Source organism: Esox lucius, chromosome 16 (genome assembly GCF_011004845.1).
Source record: "Esox lucius isolate fEsoLuc1 chromosome 16, fEsoLuc1.pri, whole genome shotgun sequence".
In the NCBI taxonomy this organism is placed as follows: domain Eukaryota; kingdom Metazoa; phylum Chordata; class Actinopteri; order Esociformes; family Esocidae; genus Esox; species Esox lucius.
Window position 1 is genome coordinate 2716004 of NC_047584.1, and position 18548 is coordinate 2734551.

Here is an 18548-nt window from a genome sequence, read left to right on the forward strand (position 1 = left end):
GTCTGGACACTGAGACATGTTTTGTTATTTTGGCTGTCACAGTTTGATAATTAATATGGGCTTAAACTGCAGTCTCTCAGCTTAAATTTGAAGTTAAATAGGAGGAAAGATTCAGGAATTACAAATCTTTATTATGTAGCCCCCTTTTTTTCAATGGACCAAAAGTTATTGGATAATTCACTAAAAAGCTGTTTCATGGACAGATGTGGGCTATTCCTTCATTACACTAATTAACCAGGTAAAAGGTCTGGAGTTGATTGTAGGTGTGGCATTTGTATTTGAAAGCTGTTGCTGTGAACCTACAACATGCGGTCAAAGCAGCTCTCAAAGCAAGTGAAACAGGCCATCCTTAGGCTGCAAAACAAAATCCATCAGAGATAGCAGGAACATTTGGAGTGGCCAAATCAACAGTTTGGTACATTCTGAGAAAAAAAGAACGCACTGTTGAGCTCTGCAGCACAAAACAGCCTGGACGTCCACGGAAGACAAAAGCGGTCGATGATTGTAGGATCCTTTCCATGGTAGAGAAAAACTGATTCACAACATCCAGCCAAGTGAAGAACACACTCCAGGAGGTTGGCATATCATTACCCAAGTCTACCATCAAGAGAAGACTTCAGAAGAGCAAATACAGAGGGTTCACCACAAGGTGCAATCCATTCATATGCCTCAAGAATAGAAAGGCCAGATTAGACTTTGCCAAAAAACATCTAAAAAGCCATCCCATTTCTGGAACAGCATTCTTTGATCAGATGAAACTAAGACCTGTAACAGAATGATTTGAAGAAAAAGTGTGGAGAGGACTTGGAACAACATCATCTGTAAAGCACGGTGGAGGTAGTGTGATGGCATGGGCATGCATGGCTTCCAATGGCACTGTGTCCACTAGTGTATTGATTATTTGACTGAAGACTGAAGCAGACTGATTTCTTCTGAAGTGTATAGGGACAATGACCCAAAACATACTGTGAAAGCAACTCAGGAGTTTTTTAAGGCAAAGAAGTGGAATATTCTGCAATGGCCGAGTCAATCACCTGATCAAATCCCGATCAAGCATGCATTTCACTTGCTGAAGACTAAACACAAGGCAGAAAGACCCATGAACAAACTGCAACTGAAGACAGCTGCAGTAAAGGCCTGGCAAAGCATCACAAAGGTGGTGAAGCATTTGGTGATGTTCATGCATTCTAGACTTCAAGCAGTCATTGCCTGCAAAGGCTTCTTGACAAAGTATTAAAAATGAAAATTTTATTTATGATTGTGTTAATTTGTCCAATTACATTTGAGCCCCTGAAATAAGGGGACTGTGTTTGAAAATGGTTGAAATTCCTAAACATTTCATATGATATTTTGTTCAACCCCTTGAATTATAGCTGACACTTCACATTTCAATTGCATCTCAGTTGTTTCATGTCAAATCCATTGTAGTGGTGTACAGTACCTAAATTATGAAAGTTGTGTCAGTGTCCAAATATGTCAGAACCTAACTATATAACTTAATGCATACTTGCATGTGTCCTCTGAACTAACTCCAAGGCTTTAGCTCAGCTGTGCAAAATCCAGACAATCAGCCCAACTTCATGTCCTCAGAAATTCCATTGAAGTGAGTGTTTGGTAGTAATTTATAAAGGAACCTTTCAATATTGTTTCATAACCTACATTTGTAAAAGGCACATAGTGCCCAGGACGATACCTACAACACAAGACCCACTGCCACAAAAAGACTCCCCTAAGGAAGCTTGTATGGAAGAGAAGTAAGAAACATAAAAGATGACATGACATTTCTTAGCCACCTTCTTTTCTTCCTCCCCTTCCGTCTTTAAAGCACATAGCGGCCCTGCATGAATAAACCTGATGCAGTAAGGGGAAACTGCGGGAATCTTTAAAGCAATAACAACAAAAACTTTTCAATTTCCCTGTCAAGCGACTGGAATCGATTCCTGTGGCAGGGCCCTGGGAGAGGCCCTCTGTTGCCTTTGGCTCGGGCTCAAGAAACAGAGGACATTTTTGAGCCAGGTCTTTAGAAGTCTGATAGGTCCTTGAGTGAGCACAACTATGCCTGCGGAATGCTGGGAAATTGGAGTTCTTAATGAACTGATGAATTGAGCCACCATGTGGTGGGCAGCTAGTAAAATGTGTGCGCCTTTTGCGCCTTGGTGTGTCTTCATGTATATAGGGGTGAAGTGCCGATGTTACTCATATGGGCCACTATCAGGAAACTGATAGGGGCTTATGGCACCCCATCCTGAACACAGACAGACACACACACACACATACACACACTCCAATACACACACACTGTTGGGCAGAAATAGTTGACTATTCAGCCACTCTGCGTGACTTTTAGAGAGACCTGAAAGGAGTTGCAATGTCTTATCTAGGGGAGGAAGGGAAAGACCATTGTGAATGAATGGAGGAAGGGAAACAATGAAAGAACATGAGATGTGGAGAGGATTTGAAAGACGGAAAGGAGAAAGAGAGAAGGAATGAACAAGGGTAGCGTTTTAGGAAATGCTAGAAGGGGGCTGGTCTCTATCTCGCACAAACACATAAACACTCATACACAGATGGGGTCTCAGAGAAAGAAACAGGAAGTTTTTAACTAGAGTTTTTAATTAGAACATGTCTGTTTCCTGCTACCTAACCTCTCCCTTTCCCCTCCCTCCCTCCATTCGTCTCTCTTTCTTCCACTGGGTAATTGGTGACAGGTGTTTCCCTGAGTCAGCCATTTCTACCTTCTCTCCCTTTCTTCATTAAAAAAGGTGTTCATTAAAAAAGGCTGTTTGGGTCTCCTGTTTTAACAGAAACTGTATATGGACCAAGGTATATTATAGGCCAGGGAAGCAAACTAGCGTCTAAAGGACATTGGTCCAACTTCATTTTGAATTGTAAATACATGAACACTTCAGTAAGAAACCAGCAGTGGTCTCGCCTAATCACTCGCTACACGACAATGTGTCTGTCTGTGTGTCTGCCGGCCTGCGTCCGCGTGTCACTGCATTAGCATATGTGTGTGGCATTATCCTAAAGGCCTTGTGTCAGTAAGGCTGTAAATCCCTGTCCTATTTACCTTCCTCTCTCTCTTCTTCCTATTGATACAGGCCCGGGATCCTCCAAAAACCCTGATTTGTCCCTAAAAGATGGACTTACTTGTTCCCCCATTGTGTGGAAACCTTTAGCAGGCCCTTTCTCTTCTCTTTTTCTCCCTCGTCCTTGTGTGACGGACAAGGCTTATTGGAGGATAACAGGCGGAACTCCCTCTTTTGTCCGCGGGACAATTCTCACACGCATTTGGGGCCGCAGTGCATTCTTCGGCGCCACGCCATTGGGTGTGTGCAGGGGATAGAAAGGAGAAAGAGGGAGAGGGGAGAGAGGCCTCTCTTCTCCTCCGCCCACTTCACGTCCTCTGCCGCCTCCTCTTTTTGGTACCCTGCCTTCATCCCTCTCTTTGCCTCCCCTCTGTGAAATGAACACTTCAGCTGGCCGGAAACATTTAATCTGGGCCCCCTTTTCGAAGAGAATTAATTGAAACTTGTCTCTGTCGCTGCCTTTTTCTAACGCTTTTGCCCACCCCCACCCCCACCCCCACCCCCCCCAGCCTGTTCCTGATCGTTTTCTGTAAACTCCTCCTTTTCACCCTATGGGTGAAAAGGGTTGTGAAGTGTGGCTATAAGAGGTGAGAAGAGGTGTTTTTGGTCAATAGTGAATAACATCTTTAAGGGTACTTGGATTGAGTGCTATTAAGCAATAGAATGGAGTCTCTCTGCCTTAGAAAAGCCACAGACAAGTCTAAGAACCTCTTTATGAAAAGCACCACCAGGTTCTCTATGCAAGATTAATGATGGCAATAATGAAGTGGATTTATCACACCCCCCCTTCCTCCACAAATGCGTAAAGCCACAATCTGGAGTTTGGGCTTTTGCCTGGAGGCTGCCCTGCCACTTAGTTTTCTTCTGATAGGGCAAAGCGGGAGGAGAAAGAAACCACTCTGTGACAGTACGAATGAAGTAATGATTTTACTTATAAGGACAGTTCACAAACAGAAATGACTGCATACGAGAGTGACCAATACAATTGTATTTGTATTGAGAATAATACAATGCAGTTTAATAAAATATCAAAAGGTCTTTATGAGTTGCAATATTCAGTGTGTATACATTTGTGAGTGACCAGTGAAATGACAGTCCAGAAATATCCTGTATTGGGCCTTATGTTTGTCTAGGCATTTCCTTCACTGCTTATGCACTCCAACTCGACTAGATACTCTCCACACAAATAACAAGAACGTAAACATGTCATCAGACGTAATTAGAGAGAGGTTGACCATCTATTCTACAGCTAGTGAGTGAAGACCTGTAATTTATTACCACTTTCAACACATTATCCCAGTCTGGCTAGGGATTGTATTGTGTTATGCAGTTTAGTCATAGAGGTAAAACGTGCTATATAGTGGTGGTGGTGGTTGGGGGGATTCATGCTATACACTCTAAACACAGTCTGTTAAAAGGCTTAAAATTAGCCTCTGAGCTGGTTTTCTGAAGCTTCAACCTGTAAATATGAAGGGGGGAATGTGTTAGGGTGTTCCTCCATGCGTTTGTATATGTACTCTGGGGAAAATGGGGGACAGGGGTGATATTGTGCAAAGCTCCCAGCCGGTCAGCATAATTTTTTTTATGTTGCCGTGGCAACGTGTCTCTTGTGAGGTGGTGACCTCCGATGATTACAGTACAAAGCCTATTGGGTCTCGAAAACCCCTTTGAAGATGAGAAGTCTTTGATGGTTTGTATTTATGCAAATCTCCCCGATATGATTTATCCAACTGAGATTGAATGGGGAGATGATTAAAATTGCCCCTATTTTAGAAATCCTTCAGTGGGGCTGGTGCTCTTTATTATTTTTATTTTTTTGGATGTGTGTCTGTGCTTGTGTGTGGGTAGTTTGGTGAAATGTGTTTTTATGCACTGCTTTACCTCCTCTCCGCCTTGAGAAGAGATAAGGGACGAATGAGTGAATGAATGAAGGAAATTGGGGAGGTAGGGATGAAGGTAGTTAGTGAGAAGGAAGAGAACAGGGAGCTACAGATTTATATTAGGCTTTTCTTTTCCCCCTCTCCACCCATGCCCCCACTAGCTTTGAAAGGCAATATCTGACGGAGGGAGCTTTTGTGTGTTTCCAGATGATAGATTTTGGAATTTGGGCTACCCCACTGGATGTCCAGACCTCGCTGTGAACTGGTCTGTTGGAAGAAATCGTAACGCTTTGGTCTTCAAAGAACCAAACGTGGTTTCTTTAAAACCCTTCTTAGGTGAGCCTGCATATTAGCGGGAACCGTGCGAAATAAAAGGGCTTTGGCAAAGAGTCATATCAAAACACTGATTGTTGCACCAATCTCACTATTCCTTTCCACCGAAGGCGGACATGAAAACAGGCCTAATACTGAAATGAAATACACTTAAAGATTGAAATTGTTTTTCTTCCTTTTGTGTGTGTTGGTGTGTTTAGGTGGTTGTGTGTGGGTGTGTGTGATAATGTAAAAAAAAATCTTAAGCATTGCAACTCCTTCTCTCAGCATTGTCCCCCCACCCTATTCCAAAGCCATCAAAAGACCACTTAAAGTATTTTTGTTCAAGAATAAAAAAGTGTTGCAGGGAATTGGTATTGATGCTTGTTCTGAATTGAAATTATATGACTCGTTTTTCCTCTTTCCTTACCAAACCCATGTTTTTTTAACATTTAAAGAGCCTTAATCCTGAATATTTTTCACGGTTGCAAATTGCATCTGACACAAACAGTTTGACATCTCCTTTTTGGCTTCATGGTTCTATCCATGGTAGGGTTTGTATTAATGGCCACACTCTGTGGAGCCTAGGAGCTATTATTAATTACATATATTACTAGCATTATTCTGTATTTGAATGTATGCCTGTTAAGAGCTTATAGACATTATAATTTTTACCAGGTAAACATATTCTTATTTTTGCAGCAATGGTCTGCATTTGAGATAAACGGCCTTGCTCAGGAATTGGAAAATGTGTAATATTGTTGGCTCAAGTATTCAGTCTAGGAACCTTTCCATCACAGACCAGATGCACTAACCACTAGTCTACCCTGCTGCCCCAAAAACATTAGATTTGTCAAACATAAAGCCATTTTATGAATACAGTTGTTGGTTATTACATGGACAGCCTTGCAAAAGTATTCAAACCCCTGACCAGCTTGTTAGAATGACCCTTTAGCGGCTGGATGATGCAGTAAACAAAGAGGCCAAAGCGATGGTGTGGTATACCAAAGCATGCTGATTTTTATTCAAACCCAGGAAGTGAGATGTAACCAACAACACAGCCGGATGGAAACTGGTGCCCTTTATAACGTGTTCCAGGTCTACTAAATTGGATGGTTCAATGAGTAGGTGTTCTCACCATATTCTCACATGACTATAGTATCTTAAACAACATGTAGAATATAATTCAATGCCTAATATACATAATAATTCACCCCCTGCTGGTTACCACCTAACAAACACATAAAACAATTACAATAAATATACATAAATACAAACTAACAAGTCACCCCCCACTCCTATCCTAACTCTTGGTCTCTCCCGGAACGTTTATCTTGGTGTTCGTACGCCAGGGGACTCTTTTGGCCACACACCCTGGAGCAGACAAAACAGGACAGGTAAGTGATTATACCAACAATTAAAACAATATTAAACCCACTATTGCCCTAGCACGTTCCTACTATGATATTTACGCACCTAGACAAATAAATATAACAGGATAAAGTCAAACAAACCCTGCCTTAACTCTCCTGTTGTCAATTACCAAACATACTCACAGTATCATCATCAGAGCCTAATCTAATGATGCTCTCCCTTTCAGGTGGCGCTGAATACTCACACTGCCGGCACACAAACAATCTATCACTGTAACAAGTATGCTATCAATCGTCAATAAAATGCATCACTAAATGATTCATAGAAAATGTGCAAAATGTTCTGTGCAAATCCTGCTAATAAAGTGCAAAATATTGCCACCCATATGCCAAGTGTCATTATTAATGTGCATTGTTAAGATCTCTTCATACACAGTTGTTAGCCAACCCCATTGCTCCATATTAACCAGGCCAAAGCAGTCAGTCACTAGTAACAAAGTCCCACTGCTCTCTCATCTAATTATTTCACATTGCTGAATTACAAATTTAATATTTTTTCCGTTAGATATTTTATTTTAACACTGATACTCAAAATCAAGTATTGCAAGGTAGCATTGATTTTATGTTGGGAGTATTATGTTTATGTTTTGCACTTTAATTTCTTGCCAATAATCTCTACCTTGGTCTTATCTGACCAGAAAACATTCTCACACATTGAGGCTCAGTCCCTCTCATGCTTTCAAATGGTACTTTCTGAGTATGGCTATATTCTTGCCAGCCTCTAATACAGGCCAGTTTTATGCAGAGCTCTTGATATGGTTGACTGGTGCACCGTTATGCTACTCCATTAGGCTAGCTCCTTCAAAGCAAATGTTGGTCTCCTTAATTTTTTGGTGCTATGTTTTTGGGGACAGATTTTTCTTGGCAGTGTGTCATTGGTGAGATACAGCTTCCAGTTCCTGAATAATGATCCAACTGTGCTAACTGGGATGTCCAAACATTTAGATTTAATTTTGAACCTTGTTCCTGGTCTATGCATTCTGTATTATTTTTTGTATCTTCTCTAGAACGCTCTTTGGTCTTAAGTTTCCTTCAGTTTTACAACCTGACCAATGATCCTTAAACAATGTTTGTTTTTCTCCGATACGCAACTGCAACTTTAATCGCTCTCAATTGCAGGCTAATGGTAAGGACAATTTCTTTGTTAGAACAACTTTGAATACTTATGCAAGAACATATTTTGTTTATTACTTAGTGTACATGATTTTGAGTCTGTGTGCTTCAAAATTAGATATCTAACAGAGCACCAATGTTTTGTGATTCAGTATAATGAGAGAATTTGTATGGTACCGTAAACATAATTTTCCTTTACAAATACATGAAGAAATATGATTAAACTTCCAGCATTCACTTGTGATATTTTACAATGTATTGCATTTGGGCAGTTATTATGATGCATTTGCCTTGGTGCTCTCTCTTAAGGGGTAGCAGGGAGCTTTGGGTCAATAAGCAAGATGGTTGCTTGTTCTACTCCCTTCTGTCCCTGAGTAAGACAGTCAACCCTAATTGCTCCCAGGTCATCACTGTATATAAAAATGTGTTCCTTTCATATTTATCTGGTAAAATAACTTTAATCAAAAACTACCAGAATATGACAATTTGTGCTTGTCTGTATGTCTGTGTGTCAGTTTGTTGACAGACTTCAGCACCACTTGAAAGGGCGAGTGCTGACAGAGCCCATTCGCCTGGTCACCTTTGTGGAAACCGCTGTAGGCCTGCTTAATTTGAAGGTAAATCAGAAACAAAAGTTTTAAAGCAAATCTTTCACTTTTTCTCTACTCTTTGTCTCTATCTGTATTTTAAAGGTCTTTATTGGCATGGGAAACATTTCTTTACATTTTCAAAGCAAGGAGAACATAAAATAGTGGTTGAAATAATGATTGCGGAACCAGTCGTCAAGGGAGAGAGTAATTCAATTATTTATTGCAGCATATGATAGTCTACTGTTCATGATGTTACAGACTCAATATTCTGTCTTACAACCTCAAGATCATCTCACTCAATCTCAAAGAAACTTCTGGTTGTCCTCAACCAGAATACAAATCCCAGTACTGTCGCCCTTTTTTATGAACGTGACTTTCTGTCTACGGATATTCTTTTGTCTAAACATAACAAGCATACATTCATAAACTTCAACAAGTACAATTATTATATTGTATACAGTATTGGCACCCTACATGAAATTAAGCAAAAGTGAATTCCCAAAATTTTTATTTTGTCATATTTTGGTATACTTTCATTAAAACAATTATCTGAAATATTAGTTTCAAAAGTATTGGCAAAATACAATCAATATTTTGTGAAGTATTGCCTGGAGTGGATTACAGCACTGAGCTTCTTCCTGTGAAGTCTGATATGGTTGGCGCACACTTTTGGAGGAATCTTGGACCACTCCTCCAATACGACACATTAAAAGATCCATGATCTCCAGCTCTTCCGGGGGGACACTGAGGCTTTCCCAGGCCAGCCGGGAGACATAGTTCCTCCAGCGTGTCCTAGGTCTTCCCCGGGGTCTCCTTCCGGTGGGACGGGCCCGGAACACCTTCCCAGGAAGGCGTTCCGGAGGCATCCGAAACAGATGCCCAAGCCACCTCAGATGACCCCTCTCGATGTGGAGCTCCTCCCGGGTGACCGAGCTTCTCACCTAAGGGATCGCCCAGCCACCCTGCGGAGAAAGCTCATTTCGGCCGCCTGTATCTGGGATCTTGTCCTTTCGGTCATGACCCAAAGCTCATGACCATAGGTGAGAGTAGGAACGTAGATTGACCAGTAAATCGAGAGCTTCGCCTTACGGCTCAGCTCTTTCTTCACCACGACAGACCGATACATCGACTGCATTACTGCAGAAGCTGCACCAATCCGTCTGTCAATCTCCCATTCCATCCTTCCCTCACTCCTGAACAAGACCCCTAGATACTTAAACTCCTCCACTTGAGGCAGGCACTCTCCACCAACCTGAAGTGGGCAAGCCACCCTTTTCCGACTGAGGACCATGGCCTCGGATTTGGAGGTACTGATTATCATCCCCACCGCTTCACACTCAGCTGCAAACCGTCCCAGTGCATGCTGAAGGTCCTGGTTTGAAGGGGCCAACATGACAACATCATCCGCAAAGAGCAGAGACGAAATTGTGTGGTCCCCAAACCTGACACCCTCCGGCCCCTGGCTGCTCTTAGAAATTCTGTCCAAAAAAATTACGAACAGAACCGGCGACAAAGGGCAGCCCTGCCGGAGTCCAACATGCACTGGGAACAAGTCTGACTTACTGGCGGCAATGCGGACCAAGCTCCTGCTTTGTACAGGGACCTGACAGCCCTTAGCAAAGGACCCAGGACCCAATATTCCCGAAGCACTCTCCACAGGATGCCGCGAGGGACACAGTCGAATGCCTTCTCCAAATCCACAAAATGTGGATTGGTTGGGCAAACTCCCATGAACCCCTGCAACACCCCGTAGAGGGTATAGAGCTGATCCAGTGTTCCACGGCCCGGACGAAAACCACACTGTTCCTCCTGAATCCGAGGTTCTACTATCGGCCGTATTCTCCTCTCCAGAACCTTGGCATAGACTTTCCCGGGAAGGCTGAGAAGTGTGATCCCCCTATAGTTGGAACACACCCTCCGGTCCCCCTTCTTAAAAAGAGGGACCACCACCCCGGTCTGCCATCCCAAAGGCACTGTCCCCGACCGCCACTCAATGTTACAAAGGCGTGTCAACCAAGACAGCCCCACAACATCCAGAGACTTGAGGTACTCAGGGTGGATCTCATCCACCCCCGGTGCCTTGCCACCGAGGAGTTTCTTGACCACCTCTGTGACTTCAGCCCGGGTGATGGACGAGTCCACCTCTGATACCTCATCCTCTGCTTCCTCACTGGAAGACGTGACGTCGGGATTGAGGAGATCCTCGAAGTACTCCTTCCACCGCCCAATGACTTAAGACCAATTCAAAAAAAATATTTTTAGAAATGTTGGCCAACTGAAAAGTATGAACATGAAAAGTATGAGCATGTACAGCACTCAATACTTAGTTGGGGCTCCTTTTGCCTGAATTACTGCAGCAATGCAGCATGGCATGGAGTGGATCAGTACTGTGGCACTGCTCAGGGTGTTATGAGAGCCCAGGTTGCTCTGATAGTGGCCTTCAGCTCTTCTGCATTGTTGGGTCTGGCGTATCGAATCTTCCTCTTCACAATACCCCATAGATATTATATAGGGTTAAGGTCAGGCGAGTTTGCTGGCCAATTAAGAACAGGGATACCATGGTCCTTAAACCAGGTACTGGTAGCTTTAGCACTGTGTGCAGGTGCCAAGTCCTGTTGGAAAATAAAATCTGCATCTCCATAAAGTTAGTCAACAGCAGGAAGCATGAAGTGCTCTAAAACTTCCTGGTAGACGGCTGCGTTGACCTTGGACCTCAGAGAACACAGTGGACCAACACCAGCAGATGACATTGCACCCCAAACTATCACTGACTGTGGAAACTTTACACTGGACTTCAAGCAATGTGGATTCTGTGCCTCTCCTCTCTTCCTCCAGACCCTGGGACCTTGATTTCCAAAGGAAATGCTCAATTTACTTTCATCAGGGAACATAACTCAGCAGCAGTCCAGTCCTTTTTGTCTTTAGCCCAGGCGAGACGCTTCTGACGCTGTGTCTTGTTCAAGAGTGGCTTGACACAAGGAATGCGACAGCTGAAACCCATGTCTTGCTTACGTCTGTGCGTGGTGGTTCTTGAAGCACTGACTCCAGCTGCAGTCCACTCTTTGTGAATCTCCCCCACATTTTTGAATGGGTTTTGTTTCACAATCCTCTCCAGGGTGCGGTTAACCCTATTGCTTGTACACTTTTTTTCTACCACATCTTTTCCTTCGCTTTGCCTCTCTATTAATGTGCTTGGACACAGAGCTCTGTGCTTGGACACCTTGCCCTCCTTGTGCAAGGTGTCAATGGTCGTCTTTTGGACAGCTGTCAAGTCAGCAGTCTTCCCCATGATTGTGTTGCCTACAGAACTAGACTGAGAGTCCATTTAAAGGCCTTTGCAGGTGTTTTGGGTTAATTAGCTGATTAGAGTGGGGACCCAGGTGTCTTCAATATTCAACCTTTTCACAATATTCAAATTTTCTGAGATACTGAATTTGAGGTTTTCATTAGTTGTCAGTTATAATCATCAAAATTAAAAGAAATAAACACTTGAAATATATCAGTCTATGTGGAATGAATGTATACATTATACAAGTTTCACTTTTTTAATGGAATTACTGAAATAAATCAACTTTTTGATGATATTCTAATTTTATGACCAGCACTTGTATATTATATTGGTCTAACCATATGCAAATAGTTACAGTAAGAACATAAAAGGAAACTATAGAGACGACTACTGGTGTGGTTCACAATGTTATTGGTGCTTCACAGTTTCCCTTTCTCTCATAGCAATGGGCCACAAATCCTGTTGCTGTTATTGCAAAATGTGGTACTTTGCCTTGCAAAAATGGGAGCTATTGTTAGAATTGTAAATTTATTTGTGGGTCTGATTGTTCTGAGGGGAAATATTTGTCTCTTATGTGGTCTTAAGTATGGCTGCTGGTTAGGAAGTGCAGATATGTTTCAACTTCATTTTGTGGGCTGGGTGCTCATAACCTTTCTTTTCTAAAGAGCCAGTTTTGCCTATGGCTATCTCTCATCATATCAAGGGCATGTTCACAGAGTTCGTACATCGTCCGTTTTTCCTTCTTCATATTGCGTTGGTCACTGTAGTCATGTATTCTCTTTTGTATTTATCCCTCTCTGTCACATTTGATCTGTTTTTTAACTTAATGTAGTTAGACATTTTAATGTGACTCTATTTGAAGAGAAAAATGTATTTAAGAAATACCCTACCATTCAATAGTTTGGGTTCACTTAGAAATGTTCTTGTTTTTGCACATTAAAATAACATCAGAATAGACATTGTTATTGATGTAAATGACTATTGTATCTGGAAACTACATATTTTATATGGAATATCTGCATAGGCATTCAGAGGTCCATTATTAGCAACCCTCATATTTTCCAATGTAACATTTTTGCTAATCCAGATTTATTATTTTAAAAGGCTAATTGATCATTAGAAAGCCCTTTTGCGATTATGTTAGTGCAGCTCAAAAATGATGTGCTGAATAAAGTAGCAAAAAAAAAATCTGTTTAAACTAGTTGATTTTCTGGAGCATCAGCAATTGGGGGTTCGAATACAGGCTCAAGTGTTCAGAAACAAATAACTTTCATCTGAAACTTGTCAGTCTATTCGGGTTCTTAGAAATTAAGGCTATTCCATGCGAGAACTTGCCAAGATACTGAAGATCTTGTACAACGCTGTGTACTACTCCCTTCACAGAACAGCGCAAACTGGCTCTAACCAGAATAGAAAGAGGAGTGGGAGGTCTCAGTGCACAACTGGGCAAGAAGACCTATACAGACGCCTCACAGGCCCTCAACAAGCAACTTCAACAAAACAGCTTGACTGTATGGTAGCAGCTTTACCATATGGGACGCAAGTGCCCATCAAGCCAATCCAACTTGTGGGAGGAGCTTTAGGAAGCATGGGGTGACATCTCTTGACATTACCTTAACAAATTGACAACTTACAACCCTGTTTCCAAAAAAGTGGGAACATTGTGCAAAATGTTTATAAAAATAAAAACCTTTGAAAACATTTCAAATGTTGAAACTAAAATATATGATTGTTCCTCGAAACATAGATGCCCACTTCGAATGTGATGTGTTGCACATGTCAAAAAACCTGGGACAGTGGCAACGAAAGACAGGAAAAGTTAAGTAATACAAAAAAAGGTCTCACAACTAAATTAGGTTAATTGGCAACAGGTGAGTAACATGATTAGGTATAAAAAGAGCATCCCAGAGAGGATGAGTGTTTCAGAAGTGTAGATGGGATGGGTTCACCACTCTGTGAAAGACTGCTGGCAAATAGTGCAATAATTTACAGGGTTCCCACTGGTCATGGAATTTCTGTAATATCATGGGATTTTAAAAAGTATATTCCAGACATGGAACGTCAGTGGATTTTATAATTTTTTAGTCTAAATTATGGAATATCAGGGAATTGTGTAGCATGTTAAATCTTAGTTGCCATTTATCAAAATGTATTTTCCATAAAGTCTTCTTCTTTATCAGGTTATTTCATGCATTTCTGTATTGCGTATTGTTATGGCAATGAAATGCTTGGTTTTCCTACTCCCGACAGTACAGTAAAAAGTAAAAAATTTAACAGTAATATGGAATATGGAATTTGGAGGCCAAGTCAACACCTTGAACTCGTTGTTGTGTTCCTCAAACCATTCTTGAACCAGTTTTGTTTTGCGGCCGGGAGCATTATCCTGCTGAAAGAGGCCAATGCCATCAGGGAATACTGTTGCCATGAAAGGGTGCACATGGTCTGCAACCATGCTTAAGTAGGTGGTACGTGTCAAAGTACCATCCACATGAATGGCAGGACCCAAGGTTTCCCAGCAGAACATTGCCCAAAGCATCCTACTGCCTCCACCAGCTTGCCTTCTTCCCATAGTGCGTCTTGGTGCCATGTGTTCTCCAGGTGAGCAACGCACAATTTGAGCTACAGTAGCTCGTCTGTTGGATCAGATCACACAGGCCAGCCTTCGCTCCCCACGTGCATCATTGAGACTTGACTGTCCATGGCCCTGTCGCCGGTTTACCGCTTTTCCTTCCTTGTACCTCTTTTGCTAGTTTTGGATGCGGTTTTGGAGATGATCTGACCCAGTTGTGTAGCCATCACAATTTGGCCCTTGTCAAAGTCACTCAGATCCTTATGCTTCCCATTTTTCCTGCTTCTAACACATTAACTTTGAGGACAGAATGTTCACTTGCTGTCTAATATATCCCACACACTGACAGGTGCCATGATAACAGGATTATCAGTGTTATTCACTTCACCTGTCAGTGGTCATAATGTTATGGCTGATCGGTGTATGTTTAAGCAGTGAAAACTTATTTTTGTACTAAAAACATCTGTAAACTAGTAAATTAAGCTTATGAATTGATTGGTTTAAAATACTGTGGGCTGGTTTTTGTCTGCTCAGTGCTCTGCACAAAGGCTGCTTGTTTTTATGTTCATTATAGGTCATGGAAATTCAGCTTTTTAGTCAGGGAAAGGTCATGGAGCTTGACAAATAGAGTGGGAACCCTGAATTTAAGAATTGTGTTTCTCAATGTTAAATTTCGAAGAGTTTGAGGATCTCTTAATCTATGGTACATAATATCATTAAAAGATTCAGAGAATTTGGAGAAATCTCTATGCAAGGGATGAAGGACAAAAACCAGTATTGGATGGCCGTGATCTTTGGGCCCTCAGGAGGCACTGCACTAAAAACAGACAATATTCTGTAGTGGAAATCATTGCATGGGCTCAGGAACACTTACGAAAACCAATGTCTGTGAACACAGTTTGTCGCTGCATCCACAAATGCCAGTTAAAATTCATACAAACTCATACCATACAAAGAAGCAACCAGATATAAACAATATCCTGAAAAGCTACCGCGTTCTCTGTGCCTGAGCTCATTTAAGATGGGCTGAGGCGAAGTGGAAAACTGTCACAATGCATGGGTGACTTGCATATCTGTGAAGGCACCATTAGTGCTGAACAATATATGCAGGTTTTGGAGCAAAATTTGCTGCCATCCAGACAACATCTTTGTCGGAAGGCCCTGCTTTTTTCAGCAAGACAATGCCAAGCATCATTCTGCACGTGTAACATCAGCATGGCTCAGTACTAAAAGAGTCTGGGTGTGAAACTGGCCTGCCTGCAGTCTGGACCAGTGCCCCATTGAAAACTTTTGGCACATTATGAAAAGAAAATATGACAAAGGAGACCTCGAACTGTTGAGCAGCTCAAATCCTATATCAAGCAAGAATGGGAAAATATTTCACTTTCAAAACTACTGCAATTGGCCTAGAGCAATTGGCCATTTGGTTTCCTAATGCTTACAGAGAGGTGTTTAAAGTAAAGGAGATGCAGCACAGTAATAAACATGCATCTGTCCCAATTTTAAACCTGTTGCTGGCCTCAAATTCAAAGTGAGCATATATTTTTCATAGAACTGCAAAATGTTTAAATGTTAACATTTGATATGTTGTCTTTGCAAGCAAGTTTATTTATATAGCACAATTCATACATGGAAGCAATTCAATGTGCTTTACAAAGAAAAAGACAAAAATAAATAAAAATGCAATAACATAAAAACATATACTCAAATGAAAACGTCATAATAATAAAAAATTGAATAAGAAAATATGAAAAGAATAGAAATGGGATAAAAACATAGGAAGTTATAAGGCTAAACAATGTGGTTAAGTTTAAGTGCTCGGTCATAGACACATGAAAAGAGAAGTGTTTTTAACCTGGATTTAAAAATGTATACGTTTGGGGCACGTCTACGATCTTCTGGTAGTTCATTCCAGTTGTGTACAGCATAACTGCTAAACGCAGTTTCTCCATGTTTAGTTTGGACTCTGGGTTTTACTAGCTGACCTGTGTTCATGGATCTAAGAGCCCTGCTCGGTTTATATTCTTCAAACATATCAGAAATGTATTCGGGTCCTAAACCATTCAGAGATTTATAAACTAAAAGCACCACTTTGAAATCTATTCTGTAACTGACTGGAAGCCAATGCAAAGATTTAAGAACCGGAGTGATGTGCTCTGTTTTCTTGTACTATTTCTCTAGTGAATATAGGGTTTAAATTGTTTGCACAACTTTGCATTATGTTTTTATTTTCGTTTTACACAGCATCCCAACATTTTGGAAACAAGCTTGTAGAATGCCAAACGTCTGCAAGATTGTAATTTTTGCAAATGGAGGGTTCTTTGACGGAAGCAAAGTTTGAAGGATGCCATTATCATTTAAATTAAAAAGTGACCAGAAATCCTGACAGAACTTGTGAAATTTGGCATTGATTTTAAAAATATGATTGATCATGCAAAACATCTGTCTTTTATTTATCGATTGTAATCATATAAAGCTATTCATTATCACATAGTTGTTTGGCTCCTTTTTAAATCATAACAATAACAGAAATCACCCAAATGGGCCTGATCAAAATTTTACATACCCTTACATGTTTGGTCAGGTTACAGACACTCAAGGTGACACACAGGTGAAAATGGCAATTAAAGGTGAATTTCCCACACCTGTGGCTTTGTAAATTGTGTCTGTGTGTAAATAGTCAATTAGTTAGTTAGCTCTTGCGTGGATCCACTGAGCAGGCTAGATACTGAGCCATGGGGACCAGAAAGGAACTGTCCAATGACGTGCGTAACAAGGTAATCGAACTTTATGAAGATGGAAAAGGATATAAAAATATATCCAATACCTTGCAAAGGCCAGTCAGTATTGTTCAAACACTTTTCAAGAAATGTAACATTCAGGTATCTCTTGATACCAAGCCAAGGTCAGGTAGACCAAGAAAGATTTCAGCCTAAACTGCCAGAATAATTGTTCGGGATACAAAGAAAAACCCACAGGTAACCTCAGGAGTAACAGGATGCTCTGGAAAAAGACAGTGTGGTTTTTTCAAGAAGCACTATACAACAATACTTGAACAAAAATTAGCTGCATTGTCGTGTTGCCAGAAAGAAGCCTTTACTGCGCCATTGCCGCAAAAAGCCTGGTTACAATATGCCCAACAACACCTTGACATGCCTCACAGCTTCTGGCACACTGTAATTTGGAGTGATGAGACCAAAATAAAGCTTTGTGGTCACAACCATGAGTGCTATGTTTGGAGAAATGGTCAACAAGGCCTATATTGAACAGAATACCATCCCCACTGTGAAGCATGGTGGTGGCTCACTGATGTTTTGGGGGTGTGTGAGCTCAAAAGGCATGGGGAATCTTGTGAAACTTGATGACAAGATGAATGCAGCATGTTATTAAGAAAATACTGGCAGAAAATTTGAAAGCTGCGCATGGGACGCTTTTGGACTTTCCAGCATGACAATGAACCTAAGCATAAGGCCAAGTTGACCCTCCAGTGGTTACAGCAGAAAAAGGTGAAGGTTCTGGAGTGGCCTGACCTCAATACCATCGGACCACCCTGGGGAGATCTCAAACATGTGGTTCATGCAAGACGACCAAAAACTTTGCATGACATGGAGGCCTTTTGCCAAGACAAATGGGCATCTATACCACCTGCAGGGATTCGGGGCCTCAGACAACTATTACAAAAGACTGAACGCTGTCATTGATGCTAAAGGAGGCAATTCACAGTATTAAGATCTAAGGGTACGCAGACTTTTGAACAGGGGTCAGTTCATTTTTTTTCTTTGTTGCCATGTTTTGTCTTATGATTGTGCCATTCTGTTATGGCCTACAGTTGAATGTGAATCCAATAAGAAATAAAAGAAGTGTTTTGCCTACTTACTCATGTTTTCTTTACAAATGGTACAAATATTACCAATTCTCCAAGGGTATAGAATCCTTTAAGCATTTTTAGCTACAATAGTAATTTACATCAATAACAATGTGTTTTTGATAATTTAAATGGACAAAAATGTCCATTATATCTTTCAAAAACAAGTACATTTCTAAGAGACCCCAAACTTTTGAGCGGTAGTGTATATTTGAGAGAATTGTTTATAATAATCATTTGTTACTTAAAATTATTTTATGTTAATTAGAAGTTAGATTATTGTTAATGTTTTGAATAAAAGATCAATAGGGAGAAACATTTTGCAGTGTGTTTTTCTTGTACCTACCAAGGGTGCCAATATTTGTGGAGGGCATTGTAAATATGTTTTAATGTTATTAGCTATACATA

General features: G+C 41.1%; 1 protein-coding gene across 6 annotated transcripts in view; it reads left to right on the plus strand.

Moving 5' to 3' along the window:
• The window catches only part of clybl (citrate lyase beta like), a 130354-nt gene that overhangs the window by 95324 nt on the left and 16482 nt on the right, over positions 1 to 18548 (plus strand). For 5 of the 6 annotated variants that reach the window (XM_013137678.4, XM_034286721.1, XM_034286722.1 and 2 more), the window contains one exon: positions 8343 to 8444. The exons of the other annotated variant lie outside the window; for it this stretch is intronic. In XM_013137678.4, the coding sequence (XP_012993132.2) occupies positions 8343 to 8444 (102 nt within the window). The remainder of the gene's footprint in view (positions 1 to 8342; positions 8445 to 18548) is intronic. 6 annotated transcript variants of the gene reach the window in all.